The sequence below is a fragment of the Uloborus diversus genome, chromosome 2 (assembly GCF_026930045.1).
Source record: "Uloborus diversus isolate 005 chromosome 2, Udiv.v.3.1, whole genome shotgun sequence".
In the NCBI taxonomy this organism is placed as follows: domain Eukaryota; kingdom Metazoa; phylum Arthropoda; class Arachnida; order Araneae; family Uloboridae; genus Uloborus; species Uloborus diversus.
This window is the reverse complement of record NC_072732.1, coordinates 13,665,777-13,691,603: the sequence shown is the minus strand read 5'-3', so window position 1 is coordinate 13,691,603 and position 25,827 is coordinate 13,665,777. Positions and strand designations below refer to the sequence as shown.

The 25,827-nt window shown below is 34.5% G+C and overlaps 1 protein-coding gene across 1 annotated transcript in view; it reads left to right on the top strand.

Annotated features, from left to right (window-relative positions):
* LOC129217740 (regulator of G-protein signaling 7-like) overlaps positions 1-21,955 on the top strand; it is a gene marked incomplete in the record, with an annotated part of 284,423 nt that extends 262,468 nt beyond the window's left edge. The window contains 4 exon segments of the mRNA XM_054852079.1: positions 9,883-9,994; positions 14,257-14,349; positions 17,978-18,079; positions 21,613-21,955. Of these exon segments, the coding sequence (XP_054708054.1) occupies positions 9,883-9,994; positions 14,257-14,349; positions 17,978-18,049 (277 nt within the window).
* Positions 21,956-25,827: the final 3,872 nt, after the last annotated feature.

Sequence of the window (25,827 nt, the reverse complement as noted above, 5' to 3'; positions counted from 1 at the left end):
AATTTTTTTAAAAACTACTCAGAAAATTTAAAAAAACCCAAAAGTGGGCTAGATAATGGTTTTTTTTAAATGGGTTTTTTCGAAAAAACCCGTTGGATCCAACCCAATTGGGTCCGATTCGGCCAACCCTGCAAGAAAGGGAAGGGATTATACCTAGCCCCAAAAAAAAAATTGCATTTTTTTAAAACTTAAACCGACATTTTTCGCCACTCTCACCCAGTTTAGATACAGAAAGAAATTGCTAAACCAAAGTATATTGATTCATAGCAGGAAAAAATTAATGTTGTACAAATTTAATCACTCCGATATTTAGGGGAGACTCTAGGGAGGTTTTACCCTTAGGGAGTCTTGACCCTTGAGGATTTTTCCCATGAAGAGAATATTTAGGAAAAGTTTTAGTCATGTTATTGGTTGACCAGTCACACAACAGTATTTTTCAGCACGAAGCCATTTCAGAATTACCTGTGGTTTTGAAGAAATTCAGCGTTAAATGATACTGCACCCTTCAAGTAAAATTTGAAAATTTTGGAATTTTTTAGATTTTAACCTTTAGTTTTGAGGGAAATGAATTTTAAAAGTATACATGTTTTAGTCACTTTTCTAGCTATATATCGATATGCAGTAGTTTTATATAACTTTAACCTAAGTTGCTAAAAATTTAAGGTAAACAAAAGAAAGCTACTAAGCGAGCTTTGACCCAAGTTAACTAGGGAGACCCAAAGTCTAATTTGATGATTTTGTTTAATTTGATGTTTTTTCAATGAATTCTTATTTTTAAAGAGTTAAAATATTGTCATTTAGGCCTAATGATTTAATTTTATTCTTGCAATAACTATAATATTGTGAATATGAAGACCTGTTTTTTTTAACGTATAACTATAATATGTAATATTTTGGTCCAAAAAATTGTTTTTATTTGACATATAACTAAAATACTAATAATCTTTAAGCCCATCGAGTTGTTACTTAGTAAAATGACTGAAATATTGCTTAGATCTGATCTGATAAAGTTTCGAATTCGTCTTCTGCTTTCCTGTTGATATGGACTAAGATTAATTTAAAAAAATAGATATAACATTTCACCCCTAAAGAGTTAACATTTTGTATATTCGCTTTAAGTATTACTTATTAAAACAAAAAACACTATCAAACCAGCATTTTTGATTTCAATATCTATAAGCCTTCCTGCTGATACGGAGTAACATTAATTAAAGAAAATATACATGTAACATTTCACCCCTAAAGAGTGAACATTTTGTATATTCACTTAAAGTATCACTTATTAAAACAAAAACACCATCAAACCTGCATTTTTGAATTCAATATCTATGAGTCTTCCTGCTGATACGGGTAAGATTAATTTAAAAAATAAATAAAGGGTGTCCCAAAATTAACGCAAGATTTGAATTTGCCGCCATTTTTGCAATAAATGGTTGGCAACCCTGAAAAAAGAACAATTTGACAGCTGAGAGTTTAGGGTAATCAAAAATGGAGCGTTATACGATACAATAACGCGCTTTCATTATTGAACAATTGTTTCAAAAATAATGAAAGTTGAGGCTGGTCAAGCAGTTACTGTTATTGGCGCTCGGTATCGCAACACGGTAATGCACGGGTGGTTGTGGGCTTGTTGACATAGGCCTTTGAATTCAAATAACCCCATAAGAAGAAACTTAAAAATGTTAAATCACACGATCTAGGGTGTCAATTCTGATGACCGAAATGAGAGAGTACGCGACTAGGAAATGCCTTATGCAGTCATTGAAATGTTTCACTCTCTCTAGCTGTATGGTACAATAAACACCCCATTTTTACTAACCCTAAACTCTCAACTGTCAAATTGTTCTTTTTTCAAGGCTGCCAACAATTTATGGAAAAAATGGTGGCAAATTCAAATCTTGCGTAATTTTGGGACACCCTTTATATATAACATTTCACCCCTAAAGAGTGAACATTTTGTATCTTCACTCTTTAAGTATCACTTATTAAAACAAATACTTTTGATTTCAATATCTATGAGTGTTCTTACATTCATGAGGTGGGTCATGTCTCCTTAAATGTTGGGTCAAGTCTCCCTAGCTCTAGGGACACTTGATCCATATGCAGACTTGAAGAATATAATTTTTTTTTACCATTTATACTTAGAATCATGATATTATTTTTAGCCATATTTATAGATATTTTTTAGTTCGTTCTGATTATTCTACAAAAAAAAAAAGGAAAGTAAAAAAGCAAAAATTGGGTCAAGTCTCCCTCGTTTCCCCTTAATAAGTCTTAACGAAAAACTGAAACAACGCTGAGAAGCTCAAAGATACTCTGAACAAGTAATAAAATGCTAAATGGTAATATTCGCACTTGGGACGCAATCATTAGTTTAAGAAAAAGGCACTTCCGGGATTTAACCCTGTAAGTTACGTTACTTTGCAGCAGCAGTCTTATGACAGGTAAACTTGCTTTAGGTTCCAGATTAAGGACCTTAAAGAAAGTTTTTCTGTCATAGGATGACTATTACCGAGAAACACAACTTACAGGGTTTGGTTCCCCTCGTGCTGTTACGTATTATTTTAGCTCTTAATTGACGCTATTAAAATTTAATTAAGTGAATAGAATAAAAACTGTCAATTATACTTTTAGTTATTAAAAAAACCATGGTAAGGAGAGAACATTATTGTATGATTACACTGTTAAGCAAAAATGACCTTTTTTTTTTCACGAATATAAAGTTAATATTTTGGTCAGATACACTCATGGGTGCATAAAAACAATGGTAAAAATGGCTACTTGTTTTTGATTTTTGAATTTTTACAGTATCAGTTCTAGAGGTTAAATACAAAATTGATTAACATGTCTGCAATGTATTGGTATACATTTTACATAGCTGAACATATTTGAAGTATTAAAACAAGTACATTAGTATTCAGTAAGTTACATGCCCTATAGCTAGGGCTAAGGCAGAAATACATGAAATACACCGCCAGCTCAGTCCCTCCTATGCCGGGCTGATGATTGCTAATAAGCACGAAATTGCAGTCCTCGGGTGGAATTGACTGAACTGGAGGTGTATTTCATGTATTTCTGCCTTAGCCCTGCCTATAGGGCGTGTAACTTACTGAATATACCTGCCTTGCCCTCAATATTCGAGTTGAACCGAACCATTGCTTCGGTCACTCGTCTGGTCAGTTTTGATTCTGTTTTAGCTACCAGTTTGTTTGTCTCTCTTGGCTTCCAAAAGAGGTTTTCCACCTCCAGCTCAGTCACTCCTATGCCGGACTGATGAGTGCTAATAAGCACGAAACCGCAGTCCTCGGCTGGAATTGACTGAGCTGGCGGTGTATTTCTGGTATATTAGTACCTGTTTTTATTGATATTTTCGTTCAGAAAGTTATTTCCAAATGAATAAATAGTAGTCCCCAATGATTGCTTCCCAGAAGAATAGAAATTTCTTTTCGTTTTCATCAGCACAAGTTTTCCCGTTTCAAATCAACATACTTCAATGCAAGTAATAGTTATTTCAAGGTATCACTAGTTTTATTTTCCCCAAACGCAGGTCAAGAGGGCGGTCATGATCCCCTCTCCTTTAATTAGTGATGGGCATAATCGATAGGTTTTGATAATCTAGATCTCGGGAATCGAGCACTTTAGACAATCGAGTGATTGATAATCGAGCTGTTTCTAAATCGAGAACTCGAGCGGTTGATAATCGAGATCGTTTGAAATCGAAAACCCCAAGTTGTGATAGTCGAGGAATCGAGATGTGATAATTGAGAACTCGAGATTTGTTAATCGAGAACTCGAGATTTGACAATCGAGAATTCGAGATCTGACAATCGAGAACTCGTGATAATCGAGTTTTCGAGTTATCATAAATAATCGAGTGATTTGATTATGAGAACTCGATTATGCCCGTCACTACCCTTAATCGACCAAATATAGCCTAAAACTGCATTTTGGGAAATTTTATTCATCCATTTAATACATAAAATAATATGTATTGGGCAATTACATTTGATAAACTCATATTTCTTCTGTGAGTACTCACGAATTTTCGTTCAGCATATATTTTTAAAAGTTCCTTTTTTACTTCCTTTTACAAAAAAGGAAGTATTGTATTCGCGAAAAAATTTTCACTCAAAAATCGCCCTTAATTTCCATTTTGCTCACCCCCAAATGAATGTTGAGTTTTTTTTTCGATTCGACCACATGCGGAAAAGTGCCTAAGAATGTATAGACACGCGAAATATCCATTTTGACCATCACCGAGGTAATTACAACGACTTTTCTCGTGACGTCTGTATGTATGTGCGTATGTGCGTATGTATCTCGCATAACTCAAAAATGGTATGTCCTAGAAAGTTGAAATTTGGTACATAGACTCGTAGTGGGGTCTAGTTGTGCACCTCCTATTTTGGTTGCATTCGGGTGTTTCTAAAGGGGTCTTTTGCACCTTTTTGGGGGGAAATCATTGTTAATTTCGATGCAAACTCAAGTGGTGTTATAATTTGGCGGTCACTTGGCGATATATCGCCAGTCTTTTGGTTGCCAAGTTTTGTCGCCAACTTGGCGAAAAATTTGGCGATTTTTTTTTTTTTTTTTTTTTTTAAATCTGCTTTCAGTGTATCCATTGCTAGTGATATTTAAAGAGTTAGAGAGAGAATCCCATTAAAATTGCAATAATAGGGAAATAGCATTAAATTGGTGTAAAAGGAAGTCATGTGATGCACACATCAGCTCGTTCAGTTTATGAAATGCTGTGCAAATCAATTGTTTGTTTCAAGTCCACGATAAAATTCACTTTGCGACATAGTGTTTAGACTAAACTTATCAAAATGGCACCTACCACTCACTTTCACGATCATTTTTCTGAGAAAAAAAAAAAACAAAGCACTTTAAAAGTCACAAAATAGGGTAACGGCATTGGTCACAGACATTTTTAAGACATCGCTCTCAGGTCAACTCAACCTGAGTCTTTTAATGTATTTAGACTTTTTAAAACTGTTTTTCTTTCATGCAACTACATTCAATTCAATTCAATTCAATTTATTTCAATCAGGGAAATATATATACATATATATACACACACATATATACACACACACACATATATACACATACATATATATATACACATATATATATACATATATATATACATATATACACACACACATATATATATATTTTACAAATATGAATTTCACATATAAAATAAAAAGAAATTACAAACAGAAATATATTTCTCTCAACATTGGATCCTCTGAGTTAGTTAATTCTATTTTTTAACCGATTTCAAAAAGGAGGCGGTTATCAGTTCATACCGTATGTATGTTTTTTTTTTTTTTTTGTTTTTCCAATCACAGCGTCTCACCTAGTGAACCGATTTTGATGATTCTTTTTTTAATGGATACGGGATGGCTCAACTTAGGTCCCATTACTTTGTTTGGCCATATTTGTTCTTTAGAAAAAAAGTTAAGGGCAAAAAACAGTAAATTTTATGCAATTTTCCTATTAAATGATTAAAATATGAAACCCATTGTTATAAAAGTTTGGTACCATATAACAGTAACATTAATAGTAATTGTAATGATAATTTTGAATAAAGGCTTTTCTGAAGCAATACACAATATCTTACTTTTACTGAAATATCTACATTTTCACTAAAAAGAATGAAATAAAAAAATTTTGAAAAAAAATAGAACCAACTTCAAAATTGCTCTAAAAAGTGAAAAATAATTTTATTCTTTAAACTCCATCGATAATACTTTTAAACATAATTTTTGAAGTTGGCGCACAAACGATAGATAAGATCATTCACAGCCATAACTCAACAGCAACTATAAATTTAACCTGACCTGGTTTCTTCACTATCTGTGCATTTCTATCACATTATGCATTGATAACAGCATATTTGAGTAACGATATAAATGTTTCGTTCCTAACTTTGGATGATTTTCTGAAAAAAATATGAATGAAGCATCGTTACACTGGATTTTACTTTTTGTTTTTGCGCCAACTTCAAAAATTATGTTTAAAAGTATTATCGGTGGTGTTTAAAGAATAAAATTATTTTTCACTTTTTTGAGCAATTTTGAAGTTGGTTCTATTTTTTTTTCAAAATTTTTTTATGTTTACTCAATTTTAAACAAAGGTCCGACCTCCAATAACAGACACCGAAAAATCTGATCATACACTGTAAAAAATTTCCGTGACGTTACTGAGTATTTCCGTGTAACGTTTCGGGATTTCAAAGGTTTTTATCTACTTCCTGGAAAAATCAAGAATCATTGTCAGAAAGTTTCCTGAATTGCTACAAGTTACACGAATACAGACTTCTCACTTTTGTGAAAAATATTTTTAGCTCCCAGTTTAAAGATTAACTGGGCGTATTAATAAAGTGTATCGGCTTCAATTCGATTACGTTCCGTCCATGCTGATTAAGCTCCCAAAGGGAACGAATAAGTATGGATCTGCTCTTGGCTTTTGTCGGATGTCTTTTCATCCATAAGCTCATTATTTTTTGCATTGAAAAAGGCGTTCCCTGTAACGCCGAAACACGTGTCTGCTGTAATTTACAAATTTGTGCTTCTACTTACGTTGTTTTGTTTGACTTTAAGTATGGACTGCTTTGCTTAGCAAGAATTGCAGGCGAGTAAAATTCTCGATACCCTGCTGCAATTCTGGCTTAGCTTTGGCCATGTTGACAGTACTACTTAGGTAACTTTCTCAATAAATCAGGAAGATGCCAAGCTATTACATTATATACACTTAAGTTGACTCTCAAGTAACAGGAACACGACTGGCTTCAAACGGGAAGATTTCTGAATTTTCCAGGATACTTCCGGGACAATTTCAGGAAGGTTACCGAATTTTGGCGGAAAACGTTCCTGGTTTTTGTAAGGTATCTTACTGGCAGAAATTGTGCATATCAGCTGCCCATTATTTTCCAGGAACGTTTCTGAATCGTTTTTAGAGTGTAATGTAAATATCATATTGAATCCATTTTATTCATCAGTTATTTGAATTTAAAGTGAGTACTGTAAATGCTTCGGATGGGAGAATGACAGATGGTCACTACATTTTGGAGTGGCCACTAATGGATCAAATTTTGAGGTTTGGTAAAAAAAAAATGGATAAAAAATCGAATAAATTGATATTCTGGAATTTTTAGAAAATGGGGTGATTAAGAAAGAGTTGGGCTATAATATGCTTATTGAGTCTCAAGAGAGGTAATCAATATTGTATACCCACAGTTTACAAATATACTTCACTGCGACTACTACTAGTGCGTTTTAAACCTTGGAGTGGTCAGTACTGGAGCACTGGCCACTACTGGTGAAGCACTACTTTAATTGGTTTTAAGGTCTGTTACTTCCGAATCCTCTGAGTTAGTTAACTCTATTTTTAATTTGGCCAATTTCGAAAAAAAGGTCCGATCCCCAGTAACAGACACCGAAAAATCTAATGATACCCAGTAATAGATAGGATGACGAAGGATGAGTAATAGACAAATTCCCTTTTTCTCTTCAAAATGTGTAAAAGTTCTTTATTAATTGAACTAAAGCTTTGTTAAATTCAAATGAACATGAAACACCAGCTTACCTCGACTACCTTGCACTGTAAAAACGATTCAGAAACGTTCCTGGAAAATAATAGGCAGCTCATGTGTCCAATTTCTTCCAGTAACATATCTTGGCAAAACCAGGAACGTTTTCCGCTAAAAGTCAGTAACCTTCCTGAAATTAACCTTGGAACTTTATGAAGAAGTGCGAAATCTCCCCCTGTTAAAGCCATTCATGTCTCTAGAACCTTCTAGAAAAATTAAGTAAGTTTAGTGTAATTAATTATAACCTTCCTGATTTACCAAGAAGGTTCCATAAAAATCAGAGCGACCACGGCCAAAGCTATGCAAGAAGGAAGCACGCATATCTCTTGCCTGCAATTCCTGCCTTGCAAAGCTGTAGCTATCCATTGACTTTTTCGTTCTCACTGGGAACTTAGTCAATCTGGACAGGCCGTGAGCAAGCTTAGGCCGATACACTTAATAAACACGCTCATTCAAACTTTAAACTGGTGGCTAAAAATATTTTCTACAACAATGAAAAGTCTGCACGCGTGCAACTTGAAGCGATTCAGGAAATGTTTTTGTGAAGATACTTGTTTTTACGGGGAAATATATGAAAACCTCTGAAATCCCGAGACGTTCCACGGAAATAACCAGTAACGTTTCGGAATTTTTTTACAGTGTGTAAATACCAACTGGCTCATAAAATTCACTCTGATAACACTAGATGGTTGCACTGTATTCATGAGCCACAGCAACATCAGTTTTACCCGTCTAAAAGGCTAATTATTTAAATCCAAACTTCTAACAGGTGACCTTACCCTAGTTTTTTTTATTCACTTACGTGAGGATGTCTCTGAAATGATAATCAACTTCACTTTTTTATGACTATTTCAAAGTTCTCACTGCAATCACCATCATAACTTATTAAATAGACCAGTTTTAGGCCAATGACTTTCCCTTGAGATTTTTCCATGATGTCTTCCGACTAAATTTTGCTTTCCAGTTCTTTTACTTTTCCTCTTTTTTGAGCAATCACGATTGCTTATTGTTTTCATTTGACTGTTTTGAATTCCTATGATTTTGCTTTCTCCCCGCCTCCTTCTGCAGCACCACCGTCAACCGGCCTCACGATGCTGCACCTATAGCGAAAACCGTCTCCAGGTTGCGTCCATATCCCACATACACACCAACACACATACACACACATACATACACACACACATACACACAACCACACACACACACGTGATTGCGAAAAACATAATTTGAATTCCAGATGTCAAAATTCAAATTATTATTATTTTTTTTTTATTTATTTTTTTATTTATTTATTTATTTATTTATTTTTTTATTTTTTTTTTTTTGCGAGGAAACCAGATTTTACCGAATCAGCCCATCTCAACCGCGAGTTAACTCACCTTCTGGTTCCAGTCGGTCTAAAGGCAATACCTTTTTCATTTTGCTGTCAACACGCTTTCGGTTCACATGGGCCATCCAGTTCATTTTATTCACTTCAATATATTTAATAATGTCAGATTGCTTATAGATACTATATATATAGTTCAAAATTGAATATTCTTCTTCAATTACAATTTTCATTTACACCACCAAGTATACTTCGCAGAGTTTTCCTTTCAAAAATTGCAATCGTGTTTTCCTCCGGTTTTGTTTAATGTCCAAGTTTTGGATGCATAAGTTAGGACAGGCCTGACTAGTACCTTGTAAATTAAAAACTTGCTAGAAAGGAACCTGGATTCAAAAAATCCCACAAGTAGGGATACTTATATACTATTATGTATATGATTAAACTTTGTTTCGCACTCTTGGCTTAGTTAAAAGGTTTTCCACCTCCAGCGCAGTCACTTTCTATGCCGGGCTGATGAGTGCTAATAAGCCCAAAACTGCTGCCCTCGGCAGGAATAACTGAGCTGCATTGTATTTCATGTATTTCTGCCTTAGCCCTGGCTATAGGGCGGTAACTTACTGAATATACCAGCCTCGCCTTCAATCTTCGAGTTGAACCGAACCATTGTTTCGGTCACTCATTTAGTCAGTGCTAATTCTGTATTAGTTACCAGTTTGTTTGGCACTCTAGGCTTCCTTAAGAGGTTTTCCACCTCCAGCTCAGTCACTCCTATGCCGGGCTGATGAGTGCTAATAAGCACGAAACTGCAGTCCTCGGCTGGAATTGACTGAGCTGGCGGTGTATTTCATGTATAGGGATACTTATATTTGTCAAGAATTCCCGAGAGAAAAATTTCTGTTTATCAGTGTTATTGGTAGAACGAGCAAGTATATTTATCTTTGACTTTTCGTTTCAGCGAATACTTGGCGCCAGATGCCAACTGTCCCATCAACATTGATTCCAAAAGTTTCGAGATTACCAAGAAAAACATAGAGGCACCGAATAGGTGGACGTACGAAGAAGCAGCGGTATGTGTTTTTCCTTACAGTGACTGTCTTATTCTTAAGGACATTTGCTTCGTGTTCTACATTAACTTTTCGGCAGAACATCATATCATTACCTATACCACAAGTACCTATTATTTTAAAGGTTGTAGTTAAATTTTCATACAAGCTATGATTGAAATTTTTGTTTTAAACTAGCTGTACCCGACGCGCGTTGCTACGCCAACAAGAAAATACATCATTATACTGATTTTCATGACAATCGGTTGAACGGGCAAAAGTTGCTACTCTGCATTGCCACCTGGTGGCGAGTGGCTTCAATGAGCATATTATGCACCTTCTCCTTGGAAAAATACATATATATAGCAATTTTCATAATAATCGGTCCAGGTATCAAGTGAAGCCGTGACTATACTCAAATTTTGTACTCACGCAGTTTGCAAGATCAATCAATCGCTAAAAATATCAAATAGAAAAAGTTTTGAATCCCCCCGTTGCATGAAAAGCCATAAAACAATAAAGAAAGAATTTATTTGTTCAAACTCAAGAAAAATGGCAACAGCTAACTTCTTATCAATGAGATCTTTCACGCGAATCAATTTCTGCAGCCGATAATTTTATTCGTATTTATCCAATGGATTGTGACTTAAATTGGAATAAAAAAGGAACTATCGATCGGATTTTTTTCGAACTGGTCTATAAACAATCCCAGTACCAAAAATAACAAACGGTGAAAGTTTCAGCCAAATCTGCCGGGTAGTTTTTGAGTTCATGGATGACATACAGACAAACATTCATTTATATATATATAGATGAAACTGAAAGCTGAGGAAAAAACTCATAATGTAACATATATTTAAGCAGTGAAATTTTCTCTTTATAGGAAACTAGTGGTACCCACACGGCTTTGCCCGTAGTTGAAAATTAAAAGGTCATTCGGTTCGCCTGTATATTTACAAATAATGGATGACGAATTTCTCGCCAATTGGCTACGTTCATCCGCTCTCCCATTCCTCGTCATGATAATTTCGTAATTTACTCTCCATCTTATGATAGTTTTGCTACGGAAAGTGTTCTTAAAATTGAAATAGAAAAAGAACAAAATCGAATTTTTGAAAAATCGCTTCGAAGTGCACACCCTCATGCTACAAATTAACTTTGTGTCAAATTTCATGAAAATCGGTCGAACGGTCTAGGCGCTATGCGCGTCACAGAGATCCAGACATCCTACAGACATCCAGACAGAGAGACTTTGAGCTTTATTATTAGTAACTAGTGGTACCCGCACGGCTTTGCCCGTAATAGAAAAATTAAAAGGTCTTTTGCTTCACCTGTATATTTACAAATAATGGATGGTGAATTTTCTCGCCAATTGGCTTGTACCCATGTTACGGTTCCACGTTATGATAATTTCGTATCTCGCCAATTGACTTGTACCCGTGTTACGGTTCTACGTTATGATAATTTCGTAATTTACTCGTCCATTTTATGATAATTTTGTTCTTAAAATTGGAATAGAAAAAGAACCACATCGAATTTTCGAAAAATCGCTTCGAGGTGCACACCCCCATGCTACAAACTACCTTTGTGCCAAATTTCATGAAAACCGGCCGAACGGTCTAGGCGCTATGCGCATCACAGAGATCCAGACATCCTCCGGACAGAGAGACTTTCAGCTTTATTATTAGTAATAAAGAATATAAAGATAAAAGTAAAGAAATTCTGGAAAGAAGTCTGTGGCGGACGTGCGTCCAGGAGACCCCATAGCACCTACAACCTTGGAATTTTGTACAAAATTACTTCGAACCCCGGGGGTGTGCACCTGGTGTTTTATTTTTTTTTAATTCGAATTAGTTTTTTGTTATTAACTTTTTAAGCTCAAATTTCGCGTAAATTGGCTAGTATTGCCTATTAAAGGGGTGAAACATTACTTGCGCATATTGATATTAGATATCGTTGGAAATTTTAGAATTTTCCGCGTTCTACGTAATTTTTTTCAATTCATTAGCTTAAATAATGCGGGAGGTATTTGCGTTTTTATTTCGAACTTTTTTAGGCTTAGCGTAAATTTACGCACTACTTTCTTCATTAAAGTTATCGGTAAAAAGCAATACAGGCCACACAGTTTTCTTCTTGACACCACTGAAAAGAGCGGTTTTTTTTTTTTTTTTTTTTTTTTTTTTTACTCCAGGTCTAACTCGACCTATGGTCGAAAAACTTAGTTTCTATCACCAAAGGAAAAAAAGTTACAAGCCGTTAAAATTCAAGTTAGAATAATCACATCTCCATTAAGATTATTGATGTTTTATTTGGCGTTGCCATAGTTACGTCTTTTCGATTCGCACGAACTACAGTCGAGTCCCCACTTACGCGAGGGGTGCGTTCCAAGACACCTCGCGTAAGTCGGAATTTCGCGTTGTGGAACAAGGTGTGTTTAATAATTTTTTATAAACATACTCAATTGCTTCAGACGTTTGTAAACACCCCTCATATTGTTTCAAACCATTTATTAACCATATACTGCAGTATCTTTTACAAAAAACCGACTTTTTCTGTATTTCAGAAAAAGCGTTATTATTTGGCATAAAATTTTGTAATTTAGCACAAAATCAATGAATAATGGGGAAGAGAAACTTAAAATAAAGCAGTATGGTACTTACAGTATGTACACTACAGCATTATTATAGCACGTAACAGTATAGATATAGTAAATATATTTATAATTAAAAAAATGAAGAAGGTTTATGCAGCGCGATCAGAATGTTATCAGAATGTATTTTATCAACGTTCATACGTAAAATGAAAAAAAAAAAAAAAGTTAAGAATCGGAGCGGTTATTTGTACAAGCAAAGCGTTGTTTAGACTAATACAGTGGGTGAACTTCCATTTTCAGTGATGCTAAAAGGATGAAAGTCCATTCACAAAACCAATATTTAGTGTCAACGAATCCCATTCTAACTCTCCGCCGCTCTTTTCCGAAAAATTTCATGTTGCAGGCGAGTAATTTGTGTCCGCACTAAAAAATTCATTACTCATGAAAAACTCGCGTTATAGCCATTATCGATTTTAACGAAAAATCTTAGACTCAGCTCAATTCAAGCTCCGAGCTAAAGAGCAATATATATTACCAAGAATATGAAAGCGACTTTTCAAGCGTACAAAAAACTGCAGTTTTACAATGCTCAAGAGCCCCTTAGCCCTCACCGCTCTGCAAGTTGGTACAAGTTATATTGAAATACGGGGAAGAGATGCTTTTTGATCCAAACATAATGCGTTTTCAATCTGTTTCTTTTTAACTGACGGTTTAAATCTTTTTAAATCAAATAAGATTGCGAGGCAATCTTCGGGGGTTGGTGAGCATTAGCGAGCAGGGGGCAGAGTCCCCTAGTATTATAAGAAAAAATATTAATAAAACCTACTTTTTCTCAAGTTCGAAAAAATAATATGTACTAGCGTGCATAAACCCTTGCTGAAAAATGAATGCATAATTCTAATATTAGTTTATATAGTTAGTAGTAGTTACTAGTTAGTAGTAGTAGTAGTAGTTACTAGTTAGTAGTAGTAGTAGTAGTAGTAGTAGTAGTTACTAGTTAGTAGTAGTAGTAGTAGTAGCAGTAGTAATAGTAGTAGTAGTAGTAGCAGTAGTAATAGTAGTAGTAGTAGTAGTAGTTACTAGTTAGTAGTAGTAGTAGTAGTTACTAGTTAGTAGTAGTAGTAGCAGTAGTAATAGTAGTAGTAGTAGCAGTAGTAATAGTAGTAGTAGTAATAGTTACTAGTTAGTAGTAGTAGTAGTAGTTACTAGTTAGTAGTAGTAGTAGTAGTAGTAGTAGTAGTAGTAGTTACTAATAGTATTTCTTAGTTAGTAGTAGTTACTAATTGAAGTTATATACTTCCCTCAAGACCTAAACCTCAACTTTAAACTTATTAATTTCATTATTATTTGTTGAAATTTTTGAAATAAATATTAAAATTTACGAAAATATTGATGACTTTAAAGTTTGGGGAATCTGTCTGGATCTTTTTTGAAAACTAAAATCTTAAAAACGTTTAGGCAATCTTTGAAGATGAAATAGTGCGGGGGCGGACGCCTCCCCCCCCCCCTCCCAGTGCCCGTGCATTCCTATTTTAGAGTTTATCATTCGCTGAAATTACCTGCCATCGATAAATTCTTGTTGTCGAGATATAACTGAGACCAATACTTTAAGTCCAGAATTTTTCGGAAATAGATTTGATCTACGTCTTTGGTAAGATAAAATGTTTCAACTACAACACTTTTCAATTCCTAGGCTCATGTGTACCAGCTGATGAACAGCGATAAATACACCAGGTACCTGAGGTCAGAAATGTACAAAGAATACCTCAACGGAATGAAGAAAAAGGTAAGACACACTTTCCGAGTTCGAACTATTCAGTCAAATGTATTCGATATATTCTATAGCTTCACGTGATTCGTACTAAAAACCTTGTTTGTTTGAAAGCAACACTGTTTATATTTGTTTAAAGCAGTAATGCGACGTTTCTCGCCTCGCCAATTTTAGAAATTCCACTTACGTTGGGAAACCAATTTAGGCGGGTCAGAAAATCCCATAGACTAATAATAAGAGTAGACCGAGCTTTCCCAGACTTGCTGATGAAAAAATTGGTTCATGGATACATCATGTGACTGGTGGAAGGCTTGACGAAAACTTTGGCAGCATGGTTGCTAGATGGCAACATTATCTATAGTTTGGCACTCGACATGTATTTTAAGACGTAATGTGTTTTCATTATAATTTTTTTCCAAGTGCAGAGATTGAACTGTTTTTCTTTTAGTTATGCATTATTTTTACATTAGTAATTAGTTTTTGATCACAGTTTTCAGTAGCTTTTATTTCATTCGGAACTGCTACGTCAGCGTTGGCGTAAACGTAATGGCGTAAACGTTTTGCGTTAACGCAAAAATGTACTAATCGGTATCTTAAATTGATATTGTAGGTAAAAATCTTACCATTTGCCGATTCTTTTTGGGCGCTTGCATCTTAAATTGAATAAAGAAAATGCACAATACTATCTAAACGAAAAACTCACTATATTAACAAAATATTTACAACTTAGAATAACAAATTTACAAATCGGACTCCATAAAATATCATTCTTACGTATTCCATCAATTCCACTTATTTTATTTCTCGCGGGCGTCGATCGTCTGCTACGATCAACGCCAGCTGTTGCTAGGATATCCACCAGTCACATGGTTTGGTTTATGAGCAGCAAAAGGGTTGCCATAGCTCGGTCTATTCTTATTATTAGTCTATGGAAAATCCACTTTTTTATACCATAAAATATTAGTAAAACTGTTCAAGAATGTGTTGCCAAAATTTCATCGAAAAATCCTGGTTAGTTCCGATGCTATGAGCACTTCAGTGATTTTGGAGAATCAAAAACGTTCACAGCATTTTTTTTTTTTTTTTTTTTAACGCGATTTTCTCGAAACAAATTTTTTTCAACTGGTGGGCATCCTAGCTCAAAGAGGTTTTGACTAATCGTTCTAAAAATTTGTGTGAATATTCTTCATTCAATTACAACCTATATGAAACTAATTCTGGGCTGATATTATTAATAAATAATCTTTTTTTAATGCAGAAATGTGAAAAAAAAATTTGTAGAAAATCATGACATTGTAATCAAACGCCTCAAAAACATACAATTTTGAACTTTTTTTTGATGACAATTAGGTTTATATTCTAAGGAAATATGTTAACGAAAAGGAAAAACTCTGGCTTCGGTAATGCCCACTAGCATCAAGCTATGATGGCGACTGCCCATGGACAGTAGCTTCTAATTCCACTATTTCTAGTGGAAATCACTTGAAAACAATTACAAAATGTACTTAAAAAGATGAATAATATATCCCCTAATAATGAACAAATTCTGATATTTTCTTCCCTGTTAAAAAAAATTGACGAAAAACACTAAAATGTCGTCCTCCTAAACTGGTTTCCCCTGTAGACTAATAATAAGAATAGACCGAGCTATGGCAACCCTTTGCTGCTCATGAACCAAACCATGTGACTAGTGGATATCCTAGCAACAGCGGGTGTTGATCGTAGCAGACGATCAGCGCCCGCGAGAAATAAAATAAGTAAAATTGATGGAACGTGGAATAATGATCTTTTATGGAGTCCGATTTGTAAATTTGTTATTCGAAGTTGTAAATATTTTGTTAATATAGTGAGTTTTTCGTTTAAATAGTATTGTGCATTTTCTTTAGTCATTTTCAATAACTCTCTAAGTAATTAAAGATGCAAGCGCCCAAATAGAATCGGCAAACGGTAAGATTTTTACCTACAATTTCAATTTAAGATTCCGATTAGTACATTTTTGCGTTAACGCAAAACGTTTACTCCATTACGTTCACGCCAACGCTGACGTAGCAGTTCCAAATGAAATAAAAGTTACTGAAAACTGTGATCAAAAACTAATTACTAATGTCAAAATAATGCATAACTGAAAGAAAAACAGTTCAATCTCTGCACCTGGAAAAAAATTATAATGAAAACACATTACTTAAAATACATGTCGAGTGCCAAACTATAGATAATGTCGCCATCTAGCAACCATGCTGCCAGAGTTTTCGCCAAGCCTCCCACCAGTCACATGATGTATCCATGAACCAATTTCTTCATCAGCAAGACTGGGAAAGCTCGGTCTACTCTTATTATTAGTCTATGGGTTTCCCCCTTTGATGCTTCATTTCATAGTATAATTAAATCACTCAGTGTCTCGCAAGTCAGTTAAGGACCTATTAGGAATATTTTATTAACCCAGAAACAGTTCTAATTACGACGATCAGTAGATATTCCAGTCAACGAGTTAAAAGATGTGCCTTTAGCACCAAGAAAGCCATTAAAAAGTGTCGAAAGCGATAAGTTAATCCAAGGATACGTGAGTAAGAAGATAAAGGATTAAAAAGATTCAAAGTTAATTGATACTTTCCGTTGACTTGAAAGTCTTGTATTCATGTATCAGATCCATGTTGACTTAGAATGGTATTCGGACTCACTGGCTTAGCCATGGGGGGATAGGGGGGTCAGAACCCCCCCCCCCCTCTATGAGCCCCAAAGAATCATTTTTCAGTCGAACCTGAAGGGTTCTGTTTATGAGCTAAAAGATTTTTATTTAATATAATAGCTTGTATGACGGTAAAAAGCTTATGTCTTCCTGTTTTGCGCAACATTTTTCTCTTGGAGACAGGGCTTTCTTTCTTATGACGGCAGTATTGATTAAGGTATTTTAAAGAAGAAATTCGTTTATAATAATGTCCTTTGTTGTTTAATTGATAAAGAGATATATACTATAAATATAAATAAATAAATAAATATATATATATATATATATATATATATATATATATATATATAAATATATATATATATATATATATATATATATATATATATATATATATATATATTTTAAACTTCAGAAAAAATTACCCCCCCCCCCCAAAGATTTTTTCTCGCTACGCCACTGTTCAGACTTGAGTGCAGTCCTCAAAATTTGATTGATTCGCACTGTACTGAAAATCGCGTTTTTGAGCCAAGAGATTTTAATTGCAAAGACCGATTAAAACATCGGGGAGCTCAAAGCCAAACGCTTTTACGGGGTGCCCTTGTAGTCAAGCGTTACAGTTTTAGCCAATTGGAGGCCCCTAAACCGTGGGGGCTGTATGACACGTCCTAGTTGGCCTATTCAGTCAATAGTCTGGCCTTGTTCAATTGTGAAATTTTGAAGAAGACCTGACAATACTGTGCCGATTTTTCTTAAACAGTAAGGTTTCGGTGAGCCAATTATTGTATTCAAACATATTTCAAATCACAAATAAAAAAATCGAAGAAATCGCAGTTTCAGAAATCTAGACGAAAATATAGCTCAATTTAACTGTTCAGAAACATTGTGACAACTTATTCATAGCTTTTTTCGTTAATCTACACATTTTTGACATTATTTCTGTTCGTTCTGTTCCAGACTTCAGTGAAAGGAATCCGATCAGTGATTTCTTTCAGCGCGAAGAAGGAACAAACTTCGTCATCGTCCTAGCACACTAAAACAGCAATCTTCTGATATGAGGTGAGTAGCAAGTAGACTTAATGTTTATTGTACTTCAAGCAAAACTAAACGTAAATATAATGATACGAAAAGCTAAAGAGTGCATTCAAAACAATTTATGTTACATTCCGATATATATTTAATGGCTAGGTATTTTTTCCATAGAAATGTACTTAGTTCAAAATGGTTTCGTTTCTTCAGTGATTTTTCTTCAGTGCATTTAACCAATCAAAAGTACATGCGAAATTTGTTTTTGTCGCGATTTAATAAGAGCTAGATTTTAAATATGATCTTCCAATTTAATCAATTTTATGACTTGAAAGAATGCTCTGGTTTAAAATCTATCTGCTCCTCCCTCCTCTCCTTTTTTTTTGGGGGGGGGGGGGTTAATTATTTGTAGCTCATCCCGTTTTCCACAGTTCTTAGAATTTTATTCAGAATACTTGTTAGTTGTGACTCAATATTTTCAAAGTTGGGCAACAATAATTTTCAGTTTTTCTAGGTATAACGCAAGTGCATAGCATCTTAATCCCCACGGAATAACGGGAATGTTTTTTTTTCCGTTCAGTATTAACTTTACAAAAGTTAATTTGAACATTGATATGAACTGAGAGTTCAAAGCATTTTTGCGCTTTTGCATAAGTGACATTGATGTAATCTCCAAACTTACCTCAACAAAAAGGTATTTAATTCCAATACCCTTTGTTAAGGTCTACATACGTACAAGGATCAACACAAGTTTTGAACAAACAAAACTTTAGACCCAACACAGTGGGAGAAATAGTGCTTCCTACAAATATCGATTAGTGCCATTAAAGTTGGTTATGATACTTGTCCAGGGTGCCCTTGATATTCCGATTTTCAGGAACTTGTCCCGATTTTGAAAATGTCCGCATTCTGCTCTGAAATTTGCGTTATTATCTTGATTTTACCGGAACTTTTGCAAGTTCTCAGAATATTCTTAATAAAAGTGCCATTTTTGATTCTTAAGATAGAAAATTTCATTAATATCTGTGATCAAAAGCCTACAGCTTGTAGCATATACTTTGAAGAACGCTTCGCGCAAGATTGTAAGAAATACTGCTGATGCAAGATATTGATGCCTCAATTGCCAAATTGATTAACTCCACTTTAAAAGAAAATCCTCATTTCTGCTTCAATAGTGCTTTATCAATGCTTAGCATGTGAATTTATATTAAAGTATTCGTTCAGTACACATTTCTGACCATGTGATGGCAGAAAATGTAACACGAGGGCCTATTTACTCCTCTGGATAACAATATCTTCTTCATAACTAGTCTCCACTTTTTGTTTTATGAGTTAGTCGATTTGGCAAGTGAGGCATCCATGTATTGCTAATCATGCACTGCACTGTGGGCAATTGCTAAGGACAGATTCAAATGGGCTACGTAGCGCGTAAAAAAGTAAGTGTAGTTCGATGCCAAATGAAATAAACCAATGCCAGAATTCTAAAACATTGCAATGATGATATTTTATTGTGCTCTGAAATCCAGAAGGCGTTGGAAAGTGTTCAAAGGGCGAAGCGGTCTTTTGGGCTGAATACGTAAAAGTGAATAACGTAAAAGTGAACAGGCGTTCCGGCGTAAGATGGCAATATGGGATATGGCTACCATGGAGAGCGATGCAAGCTTCCGCACGTCATATGATGCTTTACACAACGTTATCCATCAGCTGTTGGGGTAATTTTTCCCATTCTTCAGTTAGTTACGGATAAGGGTGTCCTTGCTTATTGGAGATCGTTGGCAACCAGGCAAGACTGCTTCCCAAAGCATCCCACACATTTTCAATATCATTCAGATCTATAGAACGTGCTGGCCATCCGATGGTTTTAATATTTTGAGTGAGCTAGACACTCCTGGACGGCGATTGTTAATGACATGTTACTTTGCCATCCATGAAATCGAATTCATCGCTCAAAGCACCACAGAACACGTGAAATGAGGAAGTAAAACAACATTAATATATCACTAGTCGTCATAGTCTTGGAAGAACATAAGCGACGTACTGCCGTTGATCTTAATCCTACTCATACCATGACACATCTTGTAGGATACTAGTCCTATTCTTTTATGTTTGTCGGCTTGTATGCTGTACCACTCTCATGCCAGGTTAGTTGTCGTCCACATTAGACGACAGACTGAACCTGCTTTCATCCGAGAATAGTACACAAGCCCAGTCAACTTCTCTCCAAATGCTGAAGACATCATTACAAACGAGCAAAACACAGACTTGTAGACAATGGGATGTACAAAACCAGCCTAAAAGGAGAGGGGAGGGCGTATAGCCTTAATGTATTCAAATGTCTGGCAACAGTTTTTCGAGATATTTGCTTGCTAGTAGCAGCAGAAAACCGCTTTGAAACCTCAGTAGCTGTATTGCACTGGTTCCTTTTCGTTGCTATCACTAAGTGCCAATCTTCTACTGACGTCGTATTGCATACCCAACTTCTCTCGTGACATTTGCTACACATTCCATTTGTTTGAAATGATTTCCAAATTCTAGAAACAACCCTATGGCTGGCGTCGAACTCCTTGGCAGCATCTAAATTTTTCTGCCCTTCTTCGATGTTGCCAACCACACGGCCACCCATAATGTCGGAAACACATACCGAAAAATGCAAGTTCGTCAATTGATTCTTTTCCGCCAAACTTTACTTTTGAACAACAATGGTCATCACGCGCCCAATCGTTTATATCGCTTGTCAGCACTATCACGTGTCCAGCAACGTCGTGTCTAAAATTTGAATACTCACCCGTCTTAGTGTGTCCCGAACTTATGCTAATTTCCATATTCCTTTGCCTTCCATTTTGTGGTTGCTAACACTACTATTGCCATCCGTCCTTAGCAATTGTCCACCAGTGTGTATTTTCTGTTTGTTTCACAGATCTTTCCATGCTACCGACGATGTCTGTTCTATTGTATTATACGTTTAGTGAAAGAGTTGTCTACGCCAGTTATTTCAGAATCTTTTAAACTGATGAACTTTGAATGAAAGTATTTTTGTACTGCTTGTATTTTAGTGCAATCACTTCATTTTCAAGCTATTTCTCTTTATAATTTGTTCGTTTCAGTATGTTAGTGCTATTTTAAAAAAAGCAAAATATTTTGGTCAATGTATTTGCTCAATAAGATTTCGTCATTTGCCTAATACGTTTGAATACTATGCTTCATGGTTTTGTTGCAGCAATAAACGTTTTTTCAAAGAAACGCTATGTGCTTCTTTTTTTAAACTGTCCTAATTATGGGTCAAAGGTAGTGCCTGGGCTTCTTTCACTTGTTTCAGTTTTATTTGATGAACATTTTAATAAAATAAATAGCTTTTCCATGCTTTCAAAAAGAGTAATATTTATTTTCTAATTATCAGAGATGGAGATTGCCAAGTTGTAAAGGTTAATTTGGACTGGAGCAATTTTTAAGGCAGCAAAGTCTTGCAAGTACTAAACGCAGCAGTTTAATATTTCTAATCATGTAAAGTCTGACACTTTTAATGAACCGTTGCTGTATAGTAAAAAGCACAATCTCTCATCTTTCAGCATTTCTTCGTGTTTACAAAGAGTTGAAGCAATGGAGGAGGCAAGCCCCTCTTCGATTGTCCTGCTGAATAACCGAGCAATGGAACTGTTCTCCAGAAAGGGACGCTTCTGTGACGTTCAAATAGTTCTCTGTCTTCGAATTCCGTAGCTGCCCACAGAGCGGAAGTGTCAGAACGGAAGTGTTGCCTCTCTTCCTTGCTGTCGTGTATATATCTTGTACAGAAAGAGTCATTTTTTTAAGCGAATCATACGAAATCTTTGTACCATAGACTATTCTTTTCTCGTCAGAACATTGTTTTGCGAAGTGTTACCAGTAAGACTTCGCCAAGTTTTGTTTCGAAATACTTCCGTAACATTATCTTCCTATGCTCTCATGCATGTTAACATAGAAGCATGGATAGTAAATAAAAAGTATTCATTGATTTCTCAGAAGATTGGAATTTTCTGCGGATTCGAGCAATTCTTCAACAAAATGGCTAAAGATTTTCGAAACGATAGGAGTGATTACGAATATATTACTGGCACATCTGGTCAATCACAAGTCTCTAAGACTCATTCAGCATCTATAATTACGACGCCCACCAATAAGGAAGCGAGACAGTCGGAAATTAAACAAGGGTTATGAGCCAGTGAAATGGACAACTAAAATGCGTTATAGCTTCAATTTGCCCGTAATGTATATAGATTTTTGCGATTAAGGAAAATTAAGACAGGTAGCTGGGAAATTCATAAAAGCTTTTTAAAAATCATCAATTCAATCATAAAAATAAATTAATTAATTTAAAAAAAAAATTGGAAACTAATCTTCTTTCTCTGTTTTGCCAACAGAGATTGAGATCTCTATGTTGGTTGCACATCTTAAGAAGCCATATTATTTAAAAAGCAGTCTCTTTATATATCTAGCTGATTTTGGAAGCGATACTAGCATATTCATTTTCTGAATATTTTGAATGAAACTAAGCTTAGGAAGCAAATTTATAATATCTACCAATTTACGACGATGAATTTTCCTTTTTTGAGTATCACATGACAGCAAAAAATAATGACAACTAAATAGCTCATCAATATTCAATGTTGTCAAATGGAAAAAGGTTTATTTCTATTAAAATAACATCCACACATCATCAAAATATTTTTAGCACAACAGTACAATTTTAAAGAAAAAACACACTTAACTTAATCAGAAACAACGCTTAGAACGTAAACTTTACTTACAAAATAAGTAACTTACGTAAGTTATAAGTACGTAAGTACTTAAGAATGCAAAAAAAAAAAAATCTACGCCAAATTCTAGTTTCTGCCTTTATGATACAGATGTTAAGTTCCATATGACATGAAATCTAATCGAATCTAAACTCAAGTTCGCGAAATATTCGAACATGGAACAATGTAATAACGGGGAACTCATTTCACATTCCTTATGACAAAGATGAAATGAAGTACATGTGATTGGTTACCTTCATTTAGTCATGTTTTTTTTTTATTTATTGTTTCCAGCAGAAAAGAAAATTGAGGAATGTTCAATCAAAACCTTTTTTGTAATACGAGTGGAATTATTGAAAAGTATCGAGCTGCTAAAATAATAAAACCGATACAGAATTACCAAAGCAATCTTTTGCTTTGTTTGAACATGCAACAAACATTGTTTTATCTTTTACTTTGTTGTTGACTGTTCATTAAAAACACTTTTCAGAATACGAGTGGAAATATTGCACGGAATTGAGCTGCTGAAATAAGAAAACCCATAGAGACCTTCCCACGAAATCTTCTATTGCGTTTATACATAGCAACAAAAAATATTGTTTTATCTTTTACTTTTTGTTTTGCTGAATATTCAATCAAGATAATTTCCGCCCTACAAGTGGAATGATTAAAAAGTATCGAGCTGAAGTATTAAAACCGATGCAGAGTAGCCAAAAGAATCATGGGTACTATATTCTATACTCGTTTTAAACAAATTTAAACAAAGTAAATGCTTTGTGGTGAAGCACCGAGGAAGCATTATAATAATCAAGGTGATTCTCGTTCCAGCTCCATTTTTTCCCTCATTGTTTTCAGCCAGTCACATGAGGAGAAAAAAAAATAAAAAAATTACGGACATGCCATGTGATACAAATTTTTGAAAATAGAAAGGCAAAAAGATAACAGATGAATGCAATGTGATAAAACTTTTAAAAAAATAGAAAAATGCTTAAAAAGGAGCCGAACTGCGTATATTTTAAAACAGTTTTAAAAAAGTATATGCCAGTTGTTACAGAAGCTTGTTTTTGTATGCTCAATAACATTTACACAAAATGTTAATGATTATAAAAAAGTCTCAGCATCAAAAAATTAAAGTATACTGCCATAAAATGTTCTTAAGGGGGGGGTTGGGCTCTGCATCAAAAAGATTCCAATACAAAAGAGATAAAATATTTAATACTAAAATATTTAAATGTCTAGTGGTCCATATTGATTACAATTTTTGAAAAGAATTTATAGCATTTTAAAAAATAACTGTTTATGAGTTAAAATTCAACAATCATTTTTTATTCCATACCAAATTTATTGAAAAACGTACATAAAAAACTTGAAAATGTTTTTTAAAAAATACTATAAATTCTAAATTATTTAATACATACATTATAAATACTTTACTGAATGAAAAATTGGCATAAATGTTTACCTGTATATATTAGAGTACAAATGTAATACCTATGATGTTATGTTAGGTATGTATGATGGTTGTTTATAACTCTAAAGATCTATTTATAAAAATGTTTGAATTGTGAAACAATCAAAAATTTTGTAAGGGGCTTTTCACAAATGATATCACAAGTTTTTTCAACATATTTGATTCCTCCAAATCTGTGTCACAAACTGATATGCAATATAATAAATAAACAAATTTATATATTAAGTAATAATGAATTAATATAATAATAAATAATAAATTAATATATTATTAATAATGTATTAATAATATATTAAATAAACAAATTGAAGTAAAAAATGTTATTTTCAACCCAAATGTGAGACATCACTCTTCTAGTTGTCCCCCCCCCCCCAACTTTCCTCTTTGTCACAAACTGTCTCAATTTCTTAAAAACCCTTCCCCCTCAAAGCGTGACATCCACTGTGGACAATCCCTAACTGTTTAGACAGAAAAAATGTAATTTCCTCTCTCCTATCTGCATCTATGAGGGCCATGAACGCCATTCCACGCCATGCTTTGATAATTACAGTCGAACCTTGATATCTCGAACCTCCTTATCTCGAAACCCTTGATGTCACAAAAAAAACATTTTTCCCCTGCATTTTCTATAAAAACCCCTATGTATTTTCCATAGTTATCTCGAAATTTATTTTTCGAAACCCTTGATATGTCGAAATTTTTGCACAAAAGCAAGTTTCAGTTGTCGTTTTTCTTAGGCAATTTTTGTAGTAAAACCAGTTACAGGGACCAGTTTTCATCTCTCTTCTTGGAAACTTAGATTAAGGGATTGAAGCAAGATAATAGGGAAGTGTTGGTATGAAAGGGGTGCTGTATTTTCCCCAGAGTTTAGAATCTTTGCATTTCTCTCGAACATGTTGTCCACTTTGAGGAAAGGGGGTTGATTTTTCGCCAGTCAGATTTCAAGTGAAAACGGAAAATGCGTTCCTCATTTTCATCATTCTGCTTTTTTAACTCCTACAAAATCGCTACTGAAAACTTTTTTGAATGTGGGGAGCTACTAGTTGAAGATAAGGATTTTTGAATTTTTCGGTGAAAAACCAAGTTGAAGTTGTTGTTCATTTCAAAATCTCTTCCTGTGCACTTTCGACAATTATAAAATTTCAAATCTAGTAAAATATTGAAGACTACTTTATCGATCGTAATTCAAAGTGGTCTCACATTACATATATAAAAGCATATAGCGTATGTGTATGTAATTGTGAGAATTTCTAGTGTAATTTTTTCAAAACCTTGATAACTCAAAAATTTGTTATCTCGATTTTTTTCTGTCCCGAGAGATTTGAGATATCGAGGTTGTACTGTATTAGGCGAACAACGTTTTGCCTTCCATTTAAAGCTGGTAACCTGATGGTCACTCAGTGACTATACAGTAGAGTCTCGAAAATCCGAGGTAATTGGGGCTCGCGCCACCTCGAATTACAGAAAACTCGGATTATCCGAAAAAATCTTTGGACTACATAAGGACATGAACTGTTTACTTCTTACGCTATGAAAAGGAA